Source organism: Chrysemys picta, chromosome 1, assembly GCF_011386835.1.
Source record: "Chrysemys picta bellii isolate R12L10 chromosome 1, ASM1138683v2, whole genome shotgun sequence".
NCBI lineage: Eukaryota > Metazoa > Chordata > Testudines > Emydidae > Chrysemys > Chrysemys picta.
In genome coordinates, this window is record NC_088791.1 from 68518534 (window position 1) to 68543815 (window position 25282).

General features: G+C 42.5%; 1 protein-coding gene across 1 annotated transcript in view; it reads left to right on the forward strand.

The window, feature by feature from the left end:
* The window catches only part of TRHDE (thyrotropin releasing hormone degrading enzyme), a 310867-nt gene that overhangs the window by 53064 nt on the left and 232521 nt on the right, over positions 1-25282 (forward strand). Inside the window, exon 3 of the mRNA XM_005305099.5 lies at positions 7455-7581. Within this exon, the coding sequence (XP_005305156.2) occupies positions 7455-7581 (127 nt within the window). The remainder of the gene's footprint in view (positions 1-7454; positions 7582-25282) is intronic.

Sequence of the window (25282 nt, forward strand, 5' to 3'; positions counted from 1 at the left end):
ATATGGGCAGTTTCCTTCATGGCATGTCCATTGTTTGAAATCCAGGACCAGTGATAGTTGTAAAGCCGCCTAAACTAGGAGCCCCTAACAGATAAGCCCACAGTGGCACACCAGAAGCTGGGTGGTGGCATCATTTGGGGAACCTTAACCAAAGGGACCTATCTCAGTTTTAAACCCAGTCATGGCATTGAGATCCCTGAGCACTAGCAAAGTGTCATGTGGTGGAGTTGACTGGATTTTTGCTGCTAGTGGAATGCAAACTTTCCACAATGACAGATAAATGTCCACAATGATGTTAGAACCAAACATAGAGTAAGCGAGGAGAGATGGGGTTTCATATAGCTAAATCTGTGTTAGAGATTGTCTAATAGCAAGTGCGCACCTTGAGTTTGGTGTGGACCACCAAAGTGAAGGAAGGGTGCTCCTTCTGCAGTAAGTTTGTCATTCTGTGGCAGATGGGACTCCGTGATGCTTATGATCTTGTAACAAGTGAGTTTTTTGACGAGCTGTTTTGTACCTGGTGCTGGTCACTGCTGTCATGTTCCATATGGTGACACACAGTATGAGCCTCTAAGGTCTGGTTTGGACTTCCAGGAAGTTGGGCTCATTGGGCCTACACCTTCCCTAAGCTGGGTTTTGGTTGCATGTATCTTGTGCGTGCAGAACATGCTCCTCTTCCTGGAGTTGGTAACAGTACGGGCTATAACCCAGACTGTTGGGGCTGGTTGACCCTTTGTTTCACTCTGCCTCCTTGGGACCAGAGTTGTAGAGGGGTTTTGTTTTTGGGACACCATCTCCCTTCCCAGGAACTCTTCTGCTAGATGTTGTTGGTTCCTGTTGGTGTGGATAACCATTATGAAGATCAAACTCTTCTTCCTCCCTATGCGGTCCATGCGTTGATAGTTGGGGCTCATCCACCTTCACCACTTTTGGAAAACTTGGCCTTTGTCCGCTGGGTCTGTCATTGGCATCTGCTCATTACCTTGAGCAGGGGCCCTTATGAAATACTACAGACTGGGGCCAGTCAGATCCAAGTCTTGGGTGGGCAGGGACAACTGCACTGTGTAGTAAAGCAGCTTACATTGCTACTATTTGTTACTCATGTGTGCCTGTGCAGATGCATAATTTGCTCATGGCTTCTTTATCACCACCAGGCTTCATTCACAGGCAGTTCTGGTCTCAACAGTTGTTATGATTATGATACTCCAGCTCTGTAGACTTTCAAGCTCCTTGTATGCTGGATTACATAGTGCCACTGGAATTTTCTTTTGTGGTAGGTATGCAGGATTTAATTTTAAAAACAAAATAATTTTGTACTCAGAGCAGGGTTTAAATGGTGTGCAGTAAATAACACATGGGACAACACATGGAATGAGGAGGATATAAAGAAATATTGAATAACTATCCATTCATAAGTTAGGCAGGGTCATGCAGAAAACCTTAATTCTCTAATTTCTTAACTTTTAAGTGCTTGATTTTTGAGTACCACCTTAACATTCTTTTAATGTGTTTTTATGTAATTATTTTTATAGCAAAAAAATATGTGCTTAGCACTTTGCATAGACATCCCTACCCCAAAGAACCTATGGTGTAAGGCCCTGATCCTGGACTGCAAGCATACTCACAGGCATAAAGTTACTTGTAGAGGACTTTGTTGGGTCAAGACCGAAGTAGACAAAAATACTGATGAATTATGGGCAAATTAGAAAGTAATGTCATGTCATTACAAAGTAGATGGAGCCCCTCCAGGCTCTTACTCTTATAAGTATCCCTTACACATACTAGTAGTCCCACTACAGTCAATGAGACCACCATGAGGACTTGGTGAATTATGCCATAAACTGTTTTTTAAAGCAGAAAACAGATTACATGCAAATTACTTTTATTTCTATTTAGGTCCATCCCACAATTGCTTTTGTGCTTGATCCTAGTTAAATTAATGTAGAATCTGGGTCTTAGTGTAACTAGTGTAACAGCTTACAAGAACATGTATAATAATTATACATTCTTGTTCAATCTAACCTATGTAGTTAATAAAGTGATTTTTCTGCATTGCAAAATGTAGTGGTAACAATTTTATTTATGATAAAGAAATAGATCTCATCTTTTTCCATACAGTAAATACTCATTAGTAGCAACATATTGGTGGCCTTTTGCTATGTTACTCCTAAGCGGCTGTTGCTGTTATGGGGAATGTTGAATTGTCAACATTCCCCATAACAGCAACAGCCGCTTAGGAGTAACATAGCAAAAGGCCACCAATATGTTGCTACTAATGAGTATTTACTGTATGGAAAAAGTCCAGGAAAGTAGTCCCAGGGGAAATGTTACTCGTAAGCGATGGTTTCTCTTACAAGGTGTTGCTGCAAACAAGTGTCTACTATGTTAGATATTTCTATGGACCCCATTGCCATGGTATTTGAGCACCTAACAATCTTTAATGTGTTGACCTTCACAGCACTCCTGTGAGGTAGGGAAGTTTTGCAATCCCATTTTATGGATGGGGAACTGATACACAAAGAGGCTAAGGTCCAGATCTTCAAAGCTATTTAGGCTCCCAACTTCAGTGGAAGTTAGGATACTAAATACCCCTGAAGAACCGGGCATAAATGACTTGCCCAAAATCACTATTATGAATCAGGGACTTGAACCAAGGTCTCTAATCACTGGACTGACTAATCTCCTTATCTAATGTTGTTTTATCCCTTGTTATGGGTTTTTGTCTCACACTGTATCCTATGTTTGGCCATTGTTAAATTGGGAGTGATGTTTTCACAGACCTGGCTGGCTGATCCAGTCAACTGTGCCAGCAAAACAGTTATGTGGAATTGTATATAAAGGTTTAATGACACAAAACACTGTTTATTAGAAAGCTAATTGTGATAAAATTCATTAGATACAACATAGGGCTTCAAGTTTTGCATTGGGATCTTTGAGACTACATTTGCTTTATCCAGCAACTTAACTTCTTCCTAAATTTTGTGGGTAGGATACTGGAGATATGTAGAGTGCTGTTTTAACTTTGGAAGGAAACAATATCAGAAAATAGTGACTTACAGAAGCTCAGATGATGGTCTCTATTATTTCAGGTTGTGATTATGAATTCTGTTTCCTTATATTAATAATTAGGTTACATTGTTACCTGTTTTACATTACTTTACAAAATGACAACCACATCTGGGTGATTATGCTCTGTAAGTTTGTAATAATGGCACAAAGACAAATTTAAAACTACACCCACTCTAAGAACCTGCAGGGCTAGAACCTGGGACTAGGGGGCTTTTAGGCTACTGCTGCCTCCACATCACCACTGGAGGCTTAGGCTGGGCTCTTTTTGGAGGACCCTGTGAGGCTGGGCTTGGCACGAAGTACCGCCCAGCAGGATCTGAGTGGTGGCCCCTCAGAGCCCATTGATTGACCAGTACAAATACTTCAACCTGGAAGCCAGGAAGGGGAGTGGTCTGAATAACAACCTAGACTGCCTGCTTGCCTGCCTTGCCTCCAGACCGGGTTCGTGATGGACCCTACGCTCTGACTTTCGACCCTGGTTTGTCCTTGACTTTGCTCTTTGACTGCTGTCTGTAATCTGGTGCCTGATCCCGGTCTCCTGGTAACTTGACCCTGCCTGCTTGCCTCCTGAGGCCTGACACTCAGTTTGCCCTCTGGCCTTTCTCAGACACTGACCTCCCGGTAACCTGGTCATGTCTGCCTCCTGATACCTTTGTCTGTCCTCTGGCTGGTCTTGGACTCTGACCTCCCAGTACCTGACTTGGCCTGACTCTCTCAACTTCTGCTCTGACCACTAGATGTGACCACCCTCATTCTGGTTGACTTTTTTTTTTTAATCAGCAACTGAGTACCCAAAATAAAAAGATGCTGAGGCAAAGCAGAGTTCATAGGTACAGCACATCTCTGCAAGGAAAAGCACAGGTTTGATGTCTGCTTGTATTCCTTTTGGGTAATTTAACTGCTACAGGAAATATTTATGTAAAGTAATCAGGAGCAAAGAGCAACCCTGGCTCCTGCCCCACTGAAGCCAGAGCCAAAGATCCCATTGACTTCTTTGAGCCCGGAGTAGAGTTGCTAAAACCATTTCAAAATTTGACATTTTTCATTCAAATTATCAATTTCTGTCCTCCTCAGCTACCACCCTCTCCCTGGAAAAAAAAGGAAAAAGAAAGAAATGTGGATAAAATTTTCACAATTGTTTTTGCAGAATGTTGATCTTTTTTGCAACCAGCTGTAGCATAGAGCAAATGAAAGGCTCATGTGTGCCTTACAGGCACTACTAGGAATGGTACAGTGCGATAGTCAACTCCACACCAGCAGAAGCTGCAGAAGGGGTTGAGTACCTCAGGGAGAGGGAACATAGCTATTGCTATAGCCATAAAGGAATGGAACATGCACTTCTTCCCATTGTTGACAAGATCTGTTGGCATTGAGGAAGGAGAGTCTTCACTAAAAAGGTAAATTATGAGCCAGATACTTAACACAATTAATATTAACAGCAAGATGGAAGAAACACATTCCAAAATAGTGAGAGAACAGATGAAAGAATATTTAGATAAGTTAGATGTATTCAAGTCATCAGGGCTTGATAAAATTCATCCTAAGGTACTTAAGGAACTGGCTGAAGCAATCTCTGAACTGTTAACAATTACCTTTGAGAACTTGTGGAGGATGGGTCCCAGAGGACTGGAGAAGGGAAAACCTAGTACCTATCTTTAAAAGGGGGAACAAAGAGGACCCAGGGAATTATAGATCAGTCAGACTAACTTTTGATACCAGGAAAGATACTGGCACAAATTTATTTAAACAATCGGTTTGTAAGCATCTAGAGGATAATTGAAAGATATGTAATAGCCAACATGGATTTGTTAAGAACAGATCATGCTAAACCAACCTCATTTCCTTCTTTGGTAGGGTAACTGGCTTAGTGGCTGGGGGGAAGCTGTAGACATGATATATCTTGATCTTAGTAAGGTTTTTGACACAGTCCCACATGACATTCTCAGCAGCAAACTAGGAAAATGTGGTCTCGATGAAATTACTATCAGGTTGGTGCAAAAGTGGTTGAAAGACTACTCAAAGAATAGTTATCAATGGTTCACTGTCAAACTGGGTGGATGTATCTAGTGGGATCCTGAAGGGTCTGTCCTGGGTCCAGTATTGTTCAATATTTTCATTAATGACTTGGATAATGAAGTAGAGAGCATTCTTATAAAATTTGTGGATGACATCAAGCTGGAAGGAGTTGCAAGCTCTTTGGAGGACAGGATTAGAATTCAAAATGGCCTTAACAAATTGGAGAATTGGGCTGACATCAACCAGATGAAATTAAATAAAGACAAATACTACACTTCAGAAGAAAAGAATCTAATGTACAACTGAAAAAGGGGGAATGGGATAGGCAGTGGTACTGCTGAAGAGGATCAGGGGCTTATAGTGGATCAGAAACTGAATATGAGTCAACAGTGTGATGCAGTTGTGAAAAAGGTGCATAAACAGGAGTGATGGGTGAATTAACAGGAATGGGGTATGTGAGACATGGGAACTAATTGTTCTAATCTCCTTGGCACTGATGAGACCTCATCTGGAGTACTGTGTTTACTTTTGGGTGCAGCACTTTAAGAAAGATGTAGACAAATTGGAAAGAGTCCAGAGGAGAGCAGCAAAAACAACAAAAGGTTTAGAAAACCTGACCTGTGAGGAAAGATCAAGAAAACTGGACATGTTTAGTGTTGAGAAAAGAAAGCAGAGGGGGAGACCTGATAAGTCTGTGATGGGTTATTATAAATCTCTCACTAAAACTGAAGGGGTTAAAGGGCAACTCTGGACCCAGATGACCCTGCCCAGCCACACCTGCAGCGCATGCTGCAGATAGAGGTGGAACTTGGAAGGGAAGTCAGACAATTCAGAAAGAGACTGACAAGGCAGGGAGAGGAGCCTGCCCTGATTGCTCCTGAGAAGGGATGCTGCAGAAGTCTCTCTTGGAAAAGAGACTCTACCTGCTGGGCCCAGACAGGCTGAAGGTGCAGTTAGTACTTTTTTCTATTATCTTTTTGCTACAGACTGCAAAACTTGGACAATACAGTGGGTTGAAGGAAGTGGCCAAAGGAGGGGCGCTCCTGAGTACTGGACCGTTGATTACCTGACCTGAGCTCCCCTACCAACCCTGCTCCACACTAAAAAGGGACTGACCCCTAACCACTAGGCCACACTTCCAGCAGCTGCCAGCATCACACTGTTTTCAAATAGGTTAAGGGTTATTATAAAGTAGACAGTGATCAATTGTTTTCCATGTCCAGCAAAGTAGTAAGAAGGACAAGAAGTAATGGGCTTAATCTGCAGCAAGGGAGATCTAGCTTAGATATTAGGAAAAACTTACTAACTATAAGGATAGTTAAGCACTGGAATAGGCTTGCAAGGGAGGTTTTGGAATCCGCATCCTTGGAGGTTTTTAGACAAAGGTTAGCCAAAGACTTTTCAGGGATGATCTAGGTATACATAATCCTACCTCACTGTGGGGGGCTGACCTCTTGAGGTCCCTTGCAGCCCTACATTTCTATGATTTTAGAGCAGCTTATCCTCCCCCTTGTCCGTTTTGGGGTTAGCTAGCACCACTAGCCTTACACAGCTGTTGCCTAGAGGAGACTCTGATCCCTTGTTTTGGGATGTTCAAGAAGTAGGCTCCTTGTCCCTTCTGACTCCATGTGCATCTTTGTAGGAGCTGGACACAGTGTAGTCCTAAATTAGAAAGGGTATTTGTTGAAGAAATTACTGTTCCACTTTTGTTATCCATGCAGGCAAACAGCTGAGATATTTTTTACTAAACACATCAGTATCTGAATTGTATAAGAGGTATGAACAGCTTTAACTTGCTTATTGCATTCTGGAAATGGAGGCCTGGAGCAGTCATAGACGGGCTTCAGGGATGTTAATTGTTTGTGTACATGAACGAGCTTATAAATGGTTGTTTTTGCAATCTTATTTTGCTCATTGAGGATAGCTATGTGAGTGCCAGAGAAAAGGAGGAAGAATGAATTATATTTTTTGTACCCACTCTATTAATACTTTCAGGGCTTGATATAATATGCCTTTAACAAACCATGAACTTCTCTCCTACTGAGCCACTGCATTCTGCCTACATTCAAAGTAAGCAGGGAACCATTATACTAATCCACTGTACCATCGTATCTCTAGCAAACACATGTAAGTGATTGCTTTGAATATTTATTTTGATGCAAGAGTGTTGAGTCTTTTATTTGGCAATGCATACAGCTAGGAGATTGACTTTCTCAACTTTGTTAAGAAGGGTATAGCTATAGCGGTAACATTTGGCTTTGTGAGCCTAGAACACCCCAACAACCTCAGAGTGGTTCACCTCTGCGATTAGGATGGTTTAAAAACATGAAAGTGAACTGATTTTTTTGTTTTGTTTTGTTTTTAATCAGGTGCGATTGTATGCAAGACCTGATGCAATCAGAAGAGGATCTGGGGACTATGCTCTAAATATTACAAGGAGACTCATTGAGTTTTATGAAGACTACTTTAAAGTGCCCTATTCTCTACCAAAATTAGGTAAGACTTTTCTGAGATCGCTGTTTGTCCAAGGGAACTCTATTCTAGAGATTAGAAAATAAGGTTGTTTTTACTGGTAGATTTCAATGTGAAGAATTTGGGGGTTAAGTTAGAAGGGACATTGAACAGGAAATTTTTAAATTCTTCTAAAGAGAAGAAGCCAATTTTTCACCTCTTCCTCATCTTGCCTTTAGGTGCAGCTACTAAACAACAATTGAATCTATTAGGCATTGAGACTCTAGAGAATAGAAGCTTTGCTAATCAGTTCCTGCTTTCCTGATGCTCAGCATGTTGGGCCTCACTATCATTAGATAGCCCTCGGGTTATGTTTATTCAGTCATATGTACATCTTGATTGCTCAGCTGCAGAAGGGGAATAGAATTGAAAATAACAGTGGAAATGGGAAATTTACAACATTTAAAGAAAATATTTGTTGATTAGTGTAGGTTCTTAATGATGATTAATATATGCTTGACAATATTGCTGCTTATTGAAGAGACTTGTTGTGAGCTTATTTTACTGTTCAAGTGACCCAATTGTAAATGCTATCAATTTTTTTTCACATTTTTCCTTCCCTTCCCTTCCCCCAACCTCTCTCACTCCCTTGAATATTTCACACTATATTATTACATACTCCCTCCTTAAGAGTACGTTTGATCAGGATGCAGAAAAATTTATTGCTCAGCAACAAGAAGAAAGCTTGTATTTGATCTGAAGTGTTAGAGTTTGAACCACAGGTGTTCGTTCCAGGAGCTCAGGGCCTATTTCATTAAAGCACAAGCCTGCTGGGTAGCTTTATTAGTCTTACAACTAATGGTGTAGTAGATAGATAAAGTAATTAGTATTGTTTGAAGTGGGTGTTGCATGCATTTTAAATAAGAATGATGTGACTTTTTTGTCCTTTTTAAATGATGGGTTGCAAGCAGTGCTCTGTTAGAGGCATGGATGCTTATAACTATGGAACGCTCCTCAAACTGCAGGTTACTATTTGTATGTACTTTCATACCTGACTTTAGTATTGCCCACCCAAGGAATTGTGGCACTAAGGTCTGATATAAATATTTTTATGGGACGTTGCTCAACCTCAGCTGGAGTAGTCAGAAACTTCTCCACATGACATGATAATGAATAAATCATGATTGCTTGACACTGGAAGTTCCAGACTCATTGGTGCCAAGTCGTTAAAAGAAAAAATGGATATCTTTCTTCCCTTTGAAAATTTATAATTAGCAAAGAGACTCAGATTATTATTTTAGGTAGTTAAAAATCTGGAAATAGTAGGTAGAGAATGTGTCTACTTCTGTGCATCTTTAACAATTAAAACAAAAAGCCTTTCATCTCAGTATATTTTGCTTGTTGTTGTTGCTACACAGTGGCATATTGTGTTAAAATACTTCAGAGGATTGAATGCCTTCCAGGTTAGTCTATTTATGGGATTACACTATAAAATACTATAGTGAATTTGTAGTTTTTCTACTATAAATTATATTAAAATTTAATTTTAAAATTTAATAATATTAGGTTTGTCGTGTATGAAGACTTTGTTATGATGTAGTAATGCTGTAGAAACTATAATAAGATGAGTTTATAGGATGAAAAACATAAAAGTATCGTACATACCGCCTATAATGTACAGTTTGTTTAGTATAAGTATGCTGGGGAAAATGTCAAAAGTGCCTTTGTGACTTACAAAGGTAAGTCTTGTTGGTTTGGATTCCTAAGTCACTTTGGCATTTTTGAAATGTTGCCCGCTATGTGTCTTCCAGTTCAGCAAAGTTGTTAAGCAGGTGCTTAACTTTAAACATGTGGGTAATGCCATTGATTTCAGATGAAAAAGGCTGCTGCCTTTTGAAAATTTGAGGACGGATGGGAATAAAAATGTGTGAATTGGAGCTCAACAGGAACCCTAGGGCAGGAACCCCTAGCATGTCTTCACTAGCAACGTTAAAGCGCTGCCGTGGCAGCACTTTAACTTGGCTGTGTAGTCGCAGCAGCTCTCCCAGGGCTATAAAAAACCCACCTCCACGAGGGGAGTAGCTGCCAGCGCTGTCTACACTGGCACTTTACAGTGCTGAAACTTGAAGTGCTCAGGGGGGTGTTTTTTCACACCCCTGAGTGAGAAAGTTGCATTGCTGTAAAGTATCTGTGTAGACAGGGCCGGCTCCAGGCACCAGCAGGTGCTTGGGGCGGCCACTCCGGAGCGGGGTGGCACGTCCAGCTATTCGGCGGTAATTCGGCGGACGGTCCCTCACTCCCGCTCGGAGCGAAGGACCTCCTGCCAAATTGCCACTGCAGATCGTGATCGCGGCGTGTGTGGGTTTTTTTTGTTTTTTTTTTTTTGTTTTTTTTTTGGTGCCGCTTGGGTCGGCAAAAGCCCTGGAGCCGGCCCTGAGTGTAGACAAGTGAGTGGAAGAACCAAAGTATAAGAGCTGTTATGCAATGGGACCAGCTATGAGGAAAACCCCAGAGAATTTTTCAGAGATCCAACTGAGAAGAGATGCCAGAGAAAAGACTGCATTAGATGTGTCTGTGGAAGGAGTGAAAGGTAGGTGTATTAGGGAGAATGTGGTTGTAAGAGAAAACTGTTGTGCTATCAGAAGTGAGGAAGAAGTTTATCTCAGAGTCTAGTTTACTTCACTCAATAAACTATTATTGCCTCCACTACAAATGCTCATAGACTCCAATTAGAACTGGTTGAAAAGTGCCCATTACTTTATGTGGGAGTTTTTATTTTTAAAGAAATTTACTGCAAAACAATTTTTTCAAATGAAAAACCGAAACAGATTTTTTTAGATGTTTTCAGGGGGCAAAAATCAGTTTTTGCAGAACATTTTCATTTTTTGCACATTGAAAATTTTTACTGACTAAAAATTTGTTAATCAAAAAAATGTTTGGTTAAAAGTTTCAATTTTTGGTTTTAGTTTTTTTTTCAGTGACACTTTTGGTAGAAATTTGAAGTTTTCCATGAAAATAATTATTTTGGCTGAAACCAATATGTTGTTTAAAATGTTTTGATAATATTTTGACTAATTTTAGCTACAGCTTAACTTGTTTTCAGTGTAATATGACACAAAATTACATACTGGAAGACCAGTTATTGTATTGTTGTTAAGTGTTTTGCATGTTTCCTTTCATTCTCCTGTGCCATTGCGCTCTCTCTCTCTCTCTCTCTCTCTCTCTCTCTGTGTTCAGCTTTTGTGTTGTTTTCACATTTCAGAGTCTCTTCTCTTTTTTATGGAAGTGATGATGTAAGTCAGCTGGCCCACTGCTGTCCTGTAGTATGGTCTTCTGTATGCATTATTGCTGTCGTCTATGTTGTCATCAGACTGCCTTAAGCTTCTGTGCTGGTTAGGCCCATTGTCATGGGCTTTGATTTGTGCATTCCAAACTGGCTCCACTTATCCGAGCTTGCCTCAGAGTGGGCTAAGGTTCTTCATATGGACCAGTGTGGCTTGCTACTGTGGTTGTGTGATTTGTTTTTGACTGTGCTTTTAACTGTTGCCTGTACACAAGGACAATTGTTTGCAAACACTATTTATGAAGTGTCTTTTGTGGACTGCTCCAGCTGTTCTGTGGCCTTTGGCACTACTTGCAGATAGATAGTAATGGTTTGGGATGTTGGCTCCATCTGCTACATTAGGTTGGACAAAAATAAATGATTAAAACAAAACAACACAGATTTTTTAATTTAAATTATGGGTTTGTTTTTTAAAACTAAATCTATTTAAAATTAAATTTGAAATTTAACAATTTATGTTAAGCCCTAAACTTATTATAATTTATTCAAATCATTTAAATTACATACAAGAATAATATTAAGAAGTACATGTTTGTTGCAAAGCTATAAAGAAAGTCAAACCACTGAATTGCTAGAAGTTACTGGCTAAGCCCCTGGAACCAGAGTTTGTTGCAGTGCTAAACCAGCTTTTGACAGCAGTAGCCACTTCTGCAGATGCACAGACTATTTTTTTCATTTCACTTTATTCAACTCATATGCGGTGGGGAATTTTGCGCCAAAAAATTAAATTCTGCACACAATATTTTAAAATTCTGCAAAATTCGGCATATTTTATTTGTCAAAATAACACACTATAATCATGCCAGTTTCAGTTATCTTGGTAATTTCTTTCAAAATACCTGTCAGCAAGTATGTCTAATAATACAGACAAAAATAAAAGATTCAGGAAATGTTTTTTGACAAATAGATTCCTTACTAGGAAAATTAATACAGAACTTTGAGTAATAATTAATTTAAACTGCAATACAGAAATGCAGTGCAGAGGCCTGGGGAGTCAGTGGTAATGGAGGAGCTGAGGGGAGAGGGAAAGACCCTGGGAGTGAACCTGGAGGGCTGTTGGGTGTGGGAAGTATGGAGCAGTTATTTTTTGTGGGGGGAAGGGATTGTTAGGGAGTTGGGGAGTCTCCCCCCATGCAGACCCTGACTGACCTCTAGCCTCTCCCATTAAGTCAGGCACATGTGTCCCTGCACTCCCTGTTCCTGTGTGTCCCTGCACCCCACCCCCCATCCCTATGTAGTTCTGCAGCCTCCAGCCCCTGCCCTTTCAGCCCCTAGCTCAATGCTGTCACCCCACTAGACCTTCTGAACCCCATTCTGTGTCCCTCCAACAGCCCTGTGTTACGGTGTCTTTAAAAAGTTTCCATGCCTTTTAATTTCTGTTGCACTAACCTCCTCATTTCTGTGTAATTGCCATTTCTGAAATTAAATGCTACAGTGTTGGTCTGCTGTAGTGTTTTCCCCACCACATTGATATTAAATTTAATTATATTATGGTCACTATGACCAAGGGGTCCAGCTATATTCACCTTTTGGACCAGATCCTGTGCTCCTATTAGGACTAAATCAAGAATTGCCTCTCCTCTTGTGGGTTCCAGGACTAGCTGCTCCAAGAAGCAGTCATTTAAGGTGTGAAGAAACTTTATCTCTGCATCCTGTCCTGAGGTGACACATACCCAGTCAGTATGAGAATAGTTGAAATCCCCCATTACTATTGAGTTTTTTATTTTAATAGCTTCTCTAATCTCCCTGAGCATTTCACAATCACTGTCACCATCCTGATCAAGTCGTCGGTTATATCAATATAGTCATTTAATACGAGGCACTCTAGTTCACCCATCTTATTATTTAGACTTCTAGCATTTGTATATAAGCACTTTAAAAACTTACCACTTTTAGCTGTTTGTCATTACATGATGTAATTGAATGGGACTTCTTTTCATTTGACTGTTTCTCATCAGACACTATCTGTCTTTTATCATCTTCCATATCCTCATGTTATCATCTTCATCACCTCTCCTCCTTACTAGAACATAGAGAATCTCCATTAATAGATCCTCCCTTAAGGGAATTTGCTGTCCGAACCATGTGCTCCTCCACACCTGTAGGCTTTCCCCCTGTCCTTAGTGTAAAAACTGCTCTACAACCTTTTTAATTTTAAGTGCCAGCAATCTGGTTCTATTTTGGTTTAGGTGGAGTGCCCATCCTTCCTGTATAGGCTCCCTCTTTCCAAAAAGTTTCCCCAGTTCCTAATAAATCTAAACCTCTCCTCCCTACACTGTTGTCTCATCCATACATTGAGACCCGGCAGTTCTGCCTAACTAGCCCTGTGCGTGGCACTGAAAGCATTTCAGAGAATGCTACCCAGGGCCGGCTCTAGGTTTTTTGCCGCCCCAAGCAAAAAAAAATTTGGCTGCTCTCCACCCCAGCCCTGGGCTCTCACCTCCCCACACCAGTACCCTCCCCCACCCGCACCCCCTGCCGCCCCAGCCCTGGGCTCCCCCCTAGTGCTGACTCCATCCGTCCCCGCCTTGCCTCCAGCTGGTCTGGCGCTGGCAGGGTCGGGATAAGCAGCAAGGTTCCCGGGCCACGCCTCAGCTCAGGGTCCCTCCAGCCGGAGCTACCGCCTCCAGAACTGGCCGTGACCCGGGAAGGCAGAGCTGGGGAACCGCCCTGACAAGGGGCTGAGGAGCCAGGGCAGGGTAGCCCGAGAGGGAGCGGAGCCCCAGAGAGTCGGATGTGGGCCCCGCACAGCAGCGCCGTGCCCCGCCCTCTATGGCCCCGCTGCTGCTTCTGGCCTCCCTGCTGCAGTCCCTGGGTGGCTTGGGCTGCTTCGCCCAGCCCCGGCTGCGGCGCTGGCCGCCCTGCGGCATCTGCAGGCAGCTCCCTGTGCCCCGCGGGGCAGCCCCCAGCCCAAGTGTCCCCCGCTCGGAGCCTGCCCGGCCCAGCCACAAGGTGCGGGTGCTGCTCCCCCATGGTGCGAACCGCAGTGGTTCCAGGGCGCCCCCCGCCCATGACATGCTAGGTTTTAGCCGCCCGAAGCAAAAAAACCCCCCAAAAAACAAAAAACAGATGGCCGGAATGCCGCCCCTGAAAATGTGCCGCCCCAAGCATGTGCTTGGTTTGCTGGTGCCTAGAGCCGGCCCTGATGCTACCATGAAGGTCCTGGACTTTAATCTCTTAACTAGCAGCCTAAATCTGGTTTTCAGGACCTCTCTCCTATCCTTCCCTATGTCATTGGTACCTACATGTAACACGACCACTGGCTCCTCCCCAGCACTACACATAAGTCTATCTAGATGTCTCAAGAGACCCGCAACCTTCGCACCAGGCAGGCAAGTCACAATGCGGTTCTTTCAGTCATCACAAACCCAGCTATGTTTTTAATGATCGAATCCCCCATAACTATTACCTGTCTCTTCCTAATAACTGAAGTTCCCTCCCCTGCGGGGGTATCCTCAGTGCAAGAGGATATCACATCATCTGGAAGGAGGGTTCCAACTATGGGATCATTTCCCTCTGCTCCAGTTGGGTGTTCTCCTTCCCTGAGACTTTCATTCTCCTCAACAGCACAAAGGCTGTCAGACTGGGGGTGGGACCATTTTACTGTGTCCCGAAAAGTCTCATTTATATACCTCTGTCTTGCTTAGCTCCTCCAGCTCGTCCACGCTGGTCTCCAAAGCCTGTACAAGGTCTCTGAGGGCCAGGAGCTCCTTGCAGTTAAGATATATAATTACTTAAGTGTGTGTGTGTGTGTGTGTGTGTGTGTACACAGAATATCCTTCTGGTTAGCAAAAAAGAACTACTCAATTTAGTGTAAATGTTATATTTAGTTTCAAATCAACATCTTTTAATGGCTACCAACTAATGAGAATAAACCTTTCTTTAGGAAAATAACTAAAGAGTACAAATACAAAACACAATTAAAATGTTTTATGTAAATCAGGATTTCCTGCTTGCTGATTTAAATCATGATTAAAATTGGTGATTTAAATTGCTTTGATTTAAATCAATCCACTCTGCTGAACATGCTGTTTTTCAGACTTCCATGGCCTATGGCGGCTTCTGTGGAATGGTTATAGAGTCTCTGCCCTTCCACAGTTACCAGAGAGGATGAGGATGGGTTGCAACAGGGAGCTTAATAAATGTAAGGACTTCATGGTTAGGGAGTTCTCTAGTTACCGCTTAAGACATGTCTTTGTGTTTATGTCCTCACACTACATGATGTCAGAAGTGAGTGAATCCTTCTCTCTAAAAAAGGAGTAAAGAAAAAAAAAAAAAAGAAATCCACCCCTCCCCACCGCCTGCCAGAATGGTGAGTGAGTAGGGAAAGTGGAAAATCAGGCAGGAGACCTATTAAAGCTGCAGCAGGAAGGTGGCAGAGCTCTGTTTCAGTGCAGTAATGGAGCCTATAGTACAAATGACTTTGTTAGAGAAGCTTGATTTTTGGCAATTCAGGCAGCTGACCTTCCTGGATCTGTAGATTTGAGCAATTTTGTATGGCTTCTGGTTTAACAGGGAAAGCACAAGAAGATGAGGTAAATGCCCTGATGTTTGCCATGGGTGGTGCTGCTGCTGCTATCCTATGTGCTAAATTCGTTACTAATGAGAAAAAGAAAGAATAGTCCAAAATGAGAGGCTTTTGATTCCCATTTCATAGGCAGACAGAATATGATTAGGGTTGCCAGGTGTCCAGTTTTCGACCGGAAAGACTGGTTGAAAAGGGGACCTGGCAGTGTCTGGACAGATGTACTGACCATACACCAAAAGTCTGGGTACCATGGGTGGGGAGAGGCGCTGGGTCATCAACCCACACCAGCCCCTGCTCAGCCGGGACTGCCTCCGACCTGCAGGCAGGCAGGCTCTGCATCAGGCTGCAGTTCTGTCCCAGCCCCAGAGCAGAGGGAGCACAGCTGGGAGCAGGGAAAGGTGGTGGAGAGGATCCAGTGAGGAGGGATGGGGGGAAAGCAGCGAGTGACTGGGGGAGGGGAGAGGAAAGAGTGTGCGTGGGGCTTTGGGGGAAGAGATGGGGCAGGGCCTTGTGAGAAAGAGGTGGGGTCTTGGGGGAGAGGGAAGGTAGGCACAGGTTTTTAGAAAGTTGGCAACCCTAAATATTATACACTTCTACCCCGATATAACACGGTCCTCGGGAGCTAAAAAAATCTCACCGTGTTATAGGTGAGGCCGCGTGAATAGGGGTGAATCCCTCCCCGCCCCAGCTCACCTCCGCTCTGCCTCTGCTTCTTCCCTGAATGCGCTGCCACCGCTCCGCTTCTCCCTCCCTCCCTTCCAGGCTTGCCATCCTAATCAGCCGTTTGGCCCGGCAAGCTTGGAGGAGGGGGGGAAGCGGAGTGGCGGTGGCACGCTCAGGGGAGGAGGCGGAGGTGAATGAGCTGGAGCAGGGAGCGCTTCCTCTGCGCCCCCTGTTACTTGCTGCGGCTCTCCCCGGGTCCCCCTCGCCCCAGCTCACCTCCGTTCTGTTTCCTCCCACAAGCGTGCAGCAGCTCCGCTTCTCCCCCCTCTCCCCCAGGCTTGCCGCGCCAATCAGCTGTTTGGCATGGGAAGCCTGGGAGGGAGGAGAAGCGGAGCTGAGGGGCGTGCTCGTGGGAGGAGAAGGAGGCAGAGCGGAGGTGAGCTGGGGCAGGGAGCGGTTCCTCTGCGCCCCCCCTTACTTGCTGCACCCCCCTGCCCCAGCTCACCTCCGCTCCGCCTCCTCCCATGAGCGTGCCGCAGCTCCGCTTCTCTTCCCTCCCAGGCTTGCCGCGCCAAACAGCTGATTGGCGCAGCAAGCCTGGGAGGGAGGAGAAGCAGAGCTGCAGCATGCTCGTGGGAGGAGGCGGAGCGGAGGTGAGCTGGGGTGGGGGGGCCCCGGAGAGGGCTGCAGCAAGTAACGGGCGGGCGCAGAGGAACCACTTGCGGTAACACGAATTCGGATATAACGTGGTAAAGCAGCCCCGTCCCCCGGGGGACCAGCCAGACACCCGGAAAGAATTCTCTGTAGTAACTCAGATCCCACCCCATCTAACATCCCATCACAGACCATTGGGCATATTTACCGCTAATAGTCAAAGATCAATTAATTGCCAAAATTAGGCTATCCCATCATACCATCCCCTCCATAAACTTATCAAGCTTAGTCTTGAAGCCAGATATGTCTTTTGCCCCCACTGCTCCCCTTGGAAGGCTGTTCCAGAACTTTACTCCTCTGATGGTTAGAAACCTTCATCTAATTTCAAGTCTAAACTTCCTGATGGCCAGTTCATATCCATTTGTTCTTGTGTCCACATTGGTACTGAGCTTAAATAATTCCTCTCCCTCCCTGGTATTTATCCCTCTAATATATTTATAGAGAGCAATCATATCTCCCCTCAGCCTTCCTTTGGTTAGGCTAAACAAGCTGAGCTCTGAGTCTCCTTTCATAAGACAGGTTTTCCATTCCTCGGATCATCCTCATAGCCCTTCTCTGTATCTGTTCCAGTTTGAATTCATCCTTCTTATACATGGGAGACCAGAACTGCACACAGTATTCCAGATGAGGTCTCACCAGTGCCTTGTATAACAGTACTAACACCTTCTTATCTCTACTGGAAATACCTTGCCCGATGCATCCCAAAACTGCACAAACTTTTTTCATGGCCACATCTCATTGGCGGCTCATAGTCATCCTGTGATCAACCAATATTCCGAGGTCCTTCTCCTCCTCTGTTACTTCCAACTGATGAGTCCCCAGCTTATAACAAAAATTATTATTATTAACCCCTAAATGCATGACCTTGCACTTTTCACTATTAAATTTCATCCTATTACTATTACTCCAGTTTACAAGGTCATCCAGATCTTCCTGTACGATATCCCGGTACTTCTCTGTATTGGCAATACCTCCCAGCTTTGTGTCATCCAGAGACTTTATTAGCACACTCCCACTTTTTGTGCCAAGTAATAAAAAGATTAAATAAGATTGGTCCCAAAACCGATTGCTGACTAACACCACTAGTAACCTCCCTCCAGCCTGACCAGTCTTTAACCAGTTCCTTATCCACCAATTTTCATATTGATCCCCATCTTTTCCAATTTAACTAATAATACCCTATGTGGAACAGTCTCAAATGTCTTACTGAAATCAAGGTAAATTAGATCCACTGTGTTTCCTTTGTCTAAAAAAATCTGTTACTTTCTCAAAGAAGGAGATCAGGTTGGTTTGGCACGATCTACCTTTTGTAAAACCATGTTGTATTTTGTCCAAATTACTATTGATCTCAATGTCCTTAATTACTTTCTCCTTCAAAATTTTTTCCACGACCTTGCATACTACAGATGTCAAACTAACAGGCCTGTAGTTACCCAGATCATGCCCCCCACCCCCCCTTTTTTTTTTAAATAGGAACTATGTTAGTTTTCCAGTCATACGGTAGAACCTGAGTTTACAGATTCATTAAAAATTCTTGCTAATAGGCTTGCAATTTCATGTGCCAGTTCCTTTAATATTCTTGGATGAAGATTATCTGGGCCCCCTGATTTAGTTCTATTAAGCTGTTTGAGTTTGGCTTCTACCTCGGATGTGGTAATATCTACCTCCATATCCTCATTCCCATTTGTCATCCTACCATTATCCCTAAACTCCTCATTAAAGACTGAGGCAAAGTATTTGTTTAGATATTGGGCCATGCCTAGATTATCCTTAACCTAGACTCCGTCCTCAGTGTTTAGCAGTCCCACTTCTTTCTTTGTTTTCTTCTTATTGATATGGCTATAAAACCTTTTACTATTGGTTTTAATTCCCTTTGCAAGGTCCAACTTTACATGGCTTTTGGCCTCTCACTTTATCCCTACATGTTCTGAAGTAGATTTCCTTGCTGATCCCTCCCATCTTCCATTCCTTGTAGGCTCTGCTTTTTCTTAATCACCTCTCTGAGATGCTTGCACATCTAGCTTGGTCTACAACTCCTGCCTATGATTTTTTCCCCCTTTCTTGGGAGGCAGGGTTCTGAAGTAATTCCAGGCCTCCTCCGCTTTTAGATCCACAAGTTCTTCAGTCCAATCCACTTCCCTAACAATTTCCTTAATTTTTAAAGTTAGCCCTTTTGAAATCAAAAGCCCTAGTCACAGACCTATTTTTGTTTATCCTTCCATTTAGTTTGAACTGAATTAGCTAATGATCACTCGAACCAAGGTTGTCCCCTACAATTATTTCTTCTATGAGGTCTTCACTACTCACTAAAACCAAATCTAAAATGGCATCTCCTCTTGTTGGTTCAGCAGCTGCTTGGTGAAGAAATCCATCAGCTATTGCATCCAGGAAAATCTGAGCCCCTCCAGTCTATATCTGGGAAGTTAAAGCCTCCCATGGTCACACAATTCCCATTCGTATTTACTTCATTAAAAACATTAAAGAGGTCTCTATCCATATCAGATCCCAGTGGTCTATAGCACACCCCAAGCACTATCCCAGGGGAGGCTCTAGTAGCCTTCTTCCCCAATGTGATTTTTGCCCAGTCAGATTCTGTCTTATCCATTCCATCACTTCTTATTTCTTTACAGTCTACCTAATCATTGATATACAATGCTACTCCACCACCTGTGCCTTTATTTCTGTCTTTCCTAAACAGCACATACCCTTCAATACCTGTATTCCAATCATGACTAGTATTCCACCATGTTTCTGTTATCCCTATAATATCTGGGGTCACTTCCTGCACCAGTAACTCTAGTTCATTTTGTTATGATCATTTAGTCTAATGTTTCTCTGGTGGCTGATGAAAGGCAAGCCAGGGGGGTTGGGAAGCACTTGAAAATTTATTACAGTCTAAAGTAAAGAATCTTTCTGCCCCACTCCCTGCATACCTTTGCCCTTCAAGGTCAAGTATTCTCTGTCAACCTCTTGAAATATACATACAAATAAATCATGTAGGCCTCTTGTTGTTCATGGATACATTTTTCATTCTTACTCTTATAGTAAATGTAAGTGGGTGGTAACAATTTTTTTGAATAAAGGGTCAACAACCTGAAAGGACTGAGAAACACTGATGTAATCTGACCTCCTGTATATCATAGCCCATAGAATATGAACAAGTGGTTCTTGTATCAATGGAATAACTTCTGTTTGAGCTATAGCTTATTTTTTTGAAAGACATCCAGTTTTGATGTAAAGAATTCAAGTGAAAGACAATTCAGCATGCCCCTAGGTAAGTTGTTTCAGTGGTTTTGGGGACTTTGAGAACTGTGTGGTGGTGTTAGCAAGAAGAGAGTGTGTGGAGTTTGTAAGGGGCTCTAGGGAGGGGAAACAGAGATAGGAGGTGGAAAAACCACCCCTGATTGAAGAGGTGCTCAAAAGTAGAGCCCTGGGAAGGGCTATTTTTAAATCCTGCTCCTATCCTGCCCTGTAATACCTGCTCCGCATTGTTTCTTCCATTTTTGTTCTACTCCTACCTGCAAAAACCTTAAATCCTGCAAATCCTTCGAGAGAGATTCTCCCATGCTACTAAAAAAACAAAAAAAATGTAGGTTTTTATATTTAGGGCTGTCGATTAATCACAGTTAACTCATGCGATTAACACAAAAATTAATTGCAATTAAAAAATTAATCGCCGTTTTAATTGCTCTGTTAAACAATACCAATTGACAAATATTAAATATTTCTGAATGTTTTCTACATTTTCAAATATATTGATTTCAATTACAACGCAATACAAACTGTACAGTGCTCACTTCATATTTATTTTTTATTACAAATATTTACACTCAGACAAAAGAAATTGAAAAATGCAATTCACCTCATACAAGTACTGTAGTGCAATCTCTTTATCGTGAAAGTGCAACGTACAAGTGTAGATTTGTTACATTGTTTTGTTTGAGTTCAGTTATGTAAAACTTTAGAGCCGACAAGTCCACTCAGTCCTACTTCTTGTTTAGCAAATCACTCAGTCAAACAAGTTTGTTTACATTTGTAGGAGATAATGCCGCCCTCGTCTTGTTTACAATGTCACCTGAAAGTGAGAACAGGCGTTCTCATGGCACTGTCGTAGCTGGCATCGCAATATATTTACGTGCCAGATTCGCTAAAGATTCATATGTTCTTTCATGTTTCAACCACTATTCCAGAGGACATGCGTCTATGCTGATGACAGATTCTGCTTGACAACGATCCAAAGCAGTGCAGCCTGCTGCATATTCAATTTCATCATCGGAGTCAGATGCCGCCAGCAGAAGGGTGATTTTCTTTTTTGGTGGTTCGGGTTCTGTAGTTTCCACATCGGAGTATTGCTCTTTTAAAGACTTCTGAAAGCATGCTCCACAATTCATCCCTCTCAGATTTTGAAAGGCACTTGAGTGCTGTAGCTATCTTTAGATATCTCACATTGGTACCTTCTTTGCATTTAGTCACATCTGCAGTGAAAGTGTTCTTAAAATGAACCATATGTGCTGGGTCATCATCCGAGATTGCTATAACATGAAATATATGGCAGAATGCAGGTAAAACAGAGGAGGAGGCACACAATTCTCCCCCAAGTAGTTCAGTCACAAATTATTTGACACATTATTTTTTTAACAAGTGTCATCAGCATGGAAGCATGTCCTCTGGAATGGTGGCTGAAGCATGAAGGGGCATATGAATGTTTAGCATATCTGGCTCATAAATAACTTGCAATGCTGGCTACAAAAGTGCCATGTGAATGCCTTTTCTCACTTTCAGGTTACATTATAAATAAGAAGCGGGCAGCATATCTCCCACAAATGTAAACAAATTTGTTTTTCTTAGTGATTGGCTGAACAAGAAGTAGGACTGAGTGGACTTGTCAGCTCTAAAGTTTTACATAACTGCACTCAAAAACAAAACAATGTAACAAAAAAAAATTACATTTGTAAGTTGCACTATCACGATAAAGAGATTGCACTACAGTACTTATGAGGTGAATTGAAAAATGCAATTTCTTTTGTCTTTAACAGTGTAAATATTTGTAATAAAAATAAATATAAAGTGAGCATTGTACTGTTTGTATTGTGTTGTAGTTGAAATCAATATATTTGAAAATATAGAAAACATCCTGTCACGAGGTCACTCACCAAACTGGCATCTCCTACTGGGCGTTTCGGGAATTAGCTTAGTCCCAGCAGATGTGCCCTCAGGTGGTGGTGGCTCTTGCATCCTTGCCTCCACCTGCAGATCTGTTACAGCTCCGTTCCCTTGGTGTCTGCTTCATGGCACAGCCCTCCGGCCGTGTCACCATCTGGTTTTCCCCACTTCTGGGGGACTCCTCCAACAAGAGTATAGCCACTCCTCGCAGTGGCTTGGGAGTCCACAGCTGGGCCGCTCCTTCAGCAGCTAGTGGGGTGGGGAGAGTGAGGGGCAGGGACCCTGCAAACAGAAGCTTCCTCCTGTCTCTTCCTTCCAGCTCACTGTTTCTATTCCCTGGGCCACTTCCCTGCAGCCTCAGTTCCTTCTGCTCCTGTCTCTGGCTCCATCTCCTTTGCCCTCTTCCCCAGGTCTTGAGCCTGTAAGTCCCAGCAGCCCACCAGGAGCCCTGTAGAAAGCCAGTCTTCTCCCTAGGACTCCCTGCAGCAGACTAACTCACTCTGGTCTGCAGCTTCCTTTTATATGGGCCTTTTGGGCCCTGATTGGCTGGTCCAGCTGCCGCCCTAATTGTCTGCAGCTGCCGTGGTAATTGGCTGTTTCCCCTGCAGCCACTCCTTTGGCTGCCTGTTGCTCAACCTCCCTAGGCTGGTTTTAACCCTCTCAGGGCCAGTGCGGGGCAGGTGCCCCATCACACATCCAAAAATATTTAAATAAATGGTATTCTATTATTATTTAACAGCGCAATCAATCACAATTAATTTTTAATTGCCTAATTAATTGCAATCAGTTTTTTAATCGCCGACAGCCCATATATATATATGGAAATTCAGTCACAATTTTTAATGACTACAAGAATAAATAAAACTTCCTTAAACCATGTAAAAATACTTTAACTCCTGTTAATAATAGACATCAAATCCCTTTCTATTCCTCCCTTAAATTTAAGTATTAAAAGATTTGAAGTGTTTTCCCACAAATTACTGCAATCTGTTTTTTGTATTTTGAACACCCAATACGGCCCACAACAAAGTACATTTTACCCGCTCCCACTATTATGGCAGTGGGTCCTGTGGGACCCATGGGATTCCAATCTTGCTACAGTGCACTGTTCAAGAGGCAGCAGCTCTGTTAATAACCACCATGAAGGGTATGAAGAAAAAGCCCCAACCTCCAGCTACTGGGATACAGTGGCTCTCTGTCTACAAACAATGCTTTAAAATAAAAAGAGTTATTTGCTGTAACCAATGAATGGGTAATTCAGTCCAAATATGATACTTAGAAAGAATCAGAAATCATTTTTCTTTTAGGGCTTTTGTGCTTTATTGATATACAGTATTTTTAATTAATAAGCCTAACCTTGTTCCAGTAATTATTGTAATGTTATTTAAAATGGGGATTTTAGCTGTTTAGAATTTTCTAAAAAGGAATCTGATTTCTTTCTGAAGGTCTTGGTATTGCAGAAGACTGATTCTCTGAAACTCAAGCTGCAGAGCTGGTCAGAAAGAAAGAAAAGATACATATATAAATACAGCAGCTTTATTTGGAATAAAATAATGGGCATTGGTAGAAATAATCCTCTTTTGAGTGAAATGTTTTGTTTTCATTATGCCATTTTGCTAGCCATTGCCACCAACCACCCTTGGCTAATCCTGGCGTGATTAGCAATCCCGACCTTGCCAACAAGGAAAGTATCCTATCAAAGTTCAGATAGCAAGATAATCTGCAGTAGAAGCTCAGTGTCTGTCAGCCTGTATTAAAAGAAAAGTGACCAAATCCAAATAGCATTCATATTGACTTCTCAACTAAATCATCTTATGAGGTCAGTAAGACTTTTAAATAGCTTCATAAAAAAAATTAGAATGGGTGACATTTGTGTTTATGAGTGTAACAGGGTGGCAGATTGTACAGTGCTTCAAGGGGATGCCAGGGCTGTTTTGTAGAGTTATTTTGATGCCATGTGCTCGAACACTGCTTAGGGATGCAGAGGCATTTTTGGTAAGACTCTTTCAAGTTAAATCAGATGTGTCCAATTAGTGCCAGGCTAGGAGAGTAGAAGTGGTTGGGGCCATTGGCAGAAATAGGGAGGTCTAGGGAATCTCAAGGAACAGCCTAACTCAGGTCTTGTCTACACCACAAGGGTGTAAATTTGAATGCTTACTAGAGTGGTGTGCACTAAGTGGCCGATGTGTTTGAAACAGGACTACTTTAAAGTAGATTAGGGAACTTTTAGTGCCTGACAGCAGGATCTATATGGGCCTATTAGTGTGTGACTCACTAGTGCACACTAGAATTTTCACCCCTCCGGTGTGGACTAAAGCACCCTGTAGACAAGCCCTCTGGGAGAAAGCATGGGTTGAGATTTGTGCTCTTTGATCTTAGCAATAAAGGCAAACCCCAAGAAGGGAGGGTATGTTCGGGATTTATGGGGGGAGGGTTATAATCTAGTCAGAGAAATATGGGAGCTTTTACCTGCTAACAGAGGTAAATCCAAAATACTTCTAAAGATAACCATAGGTAAGGTAATTTTCATTATAGCTCTTTCACTGTGCTCCAGCAGACCTCTCATCCCTGATTAGAAGGGTTATCATTTCTGAGGCTGCCAGTGATTGTCTTTTTGTTAGCTTAATCAGGGCTCTTCTTGACCAGAAACTTTCAGTTCTTCTGAATGTCAGATTCTGATTCCAGCTGTAAAATGGTATAGTTGCAATCGTAGTTCCCCTGACCAAGTTCAACTTTAGAACCCAGGGTTTTTAAAGGAGGCTATTGTAGATCCTGGCTGCCCTATAAGAACTGAGAGTTGGGAGATTTTTGGCATAGACTTTCACTAATGGATAAAAGCTGTAAGTTTTATGTTCATCTTAAAGAAAAGGTGCTAGTGGAAGCACATGTAGGAATATAACCTTAGGCCTTGATCTTGCAATTATTTCCATATGAGTGTGGAGCTCACTGGAAGATGAGGGCCTTAGCTTGTCAGATGTTTAGGGGAGGGACTCATCATATATGTTTGTATGGCTATTATTACCATCATATGTATACTAAATCATAGTAATAATCCTGTCACAGTTAACATGTGAATACCTGTGTTGTGTTGGGGGAAAAACACACATATGAAGGAATTGGAAGGGCAGAGAGAATTGTACCACTGTGTTAGGGTTTCAGGACTACACAGCATTCATGAAGAGTTGTATGTATATAGATATCTCTACTGTAGAGTGACAGCTGCTGAGTCTGGAGGAAGACTGGGACTCAATAGGATGTGGTTGAACCAGGGAATGTTTCCCTTGAAAAATAACAGTAATATATGTGGTACGATGAAACAGTAACACAGATGGTTT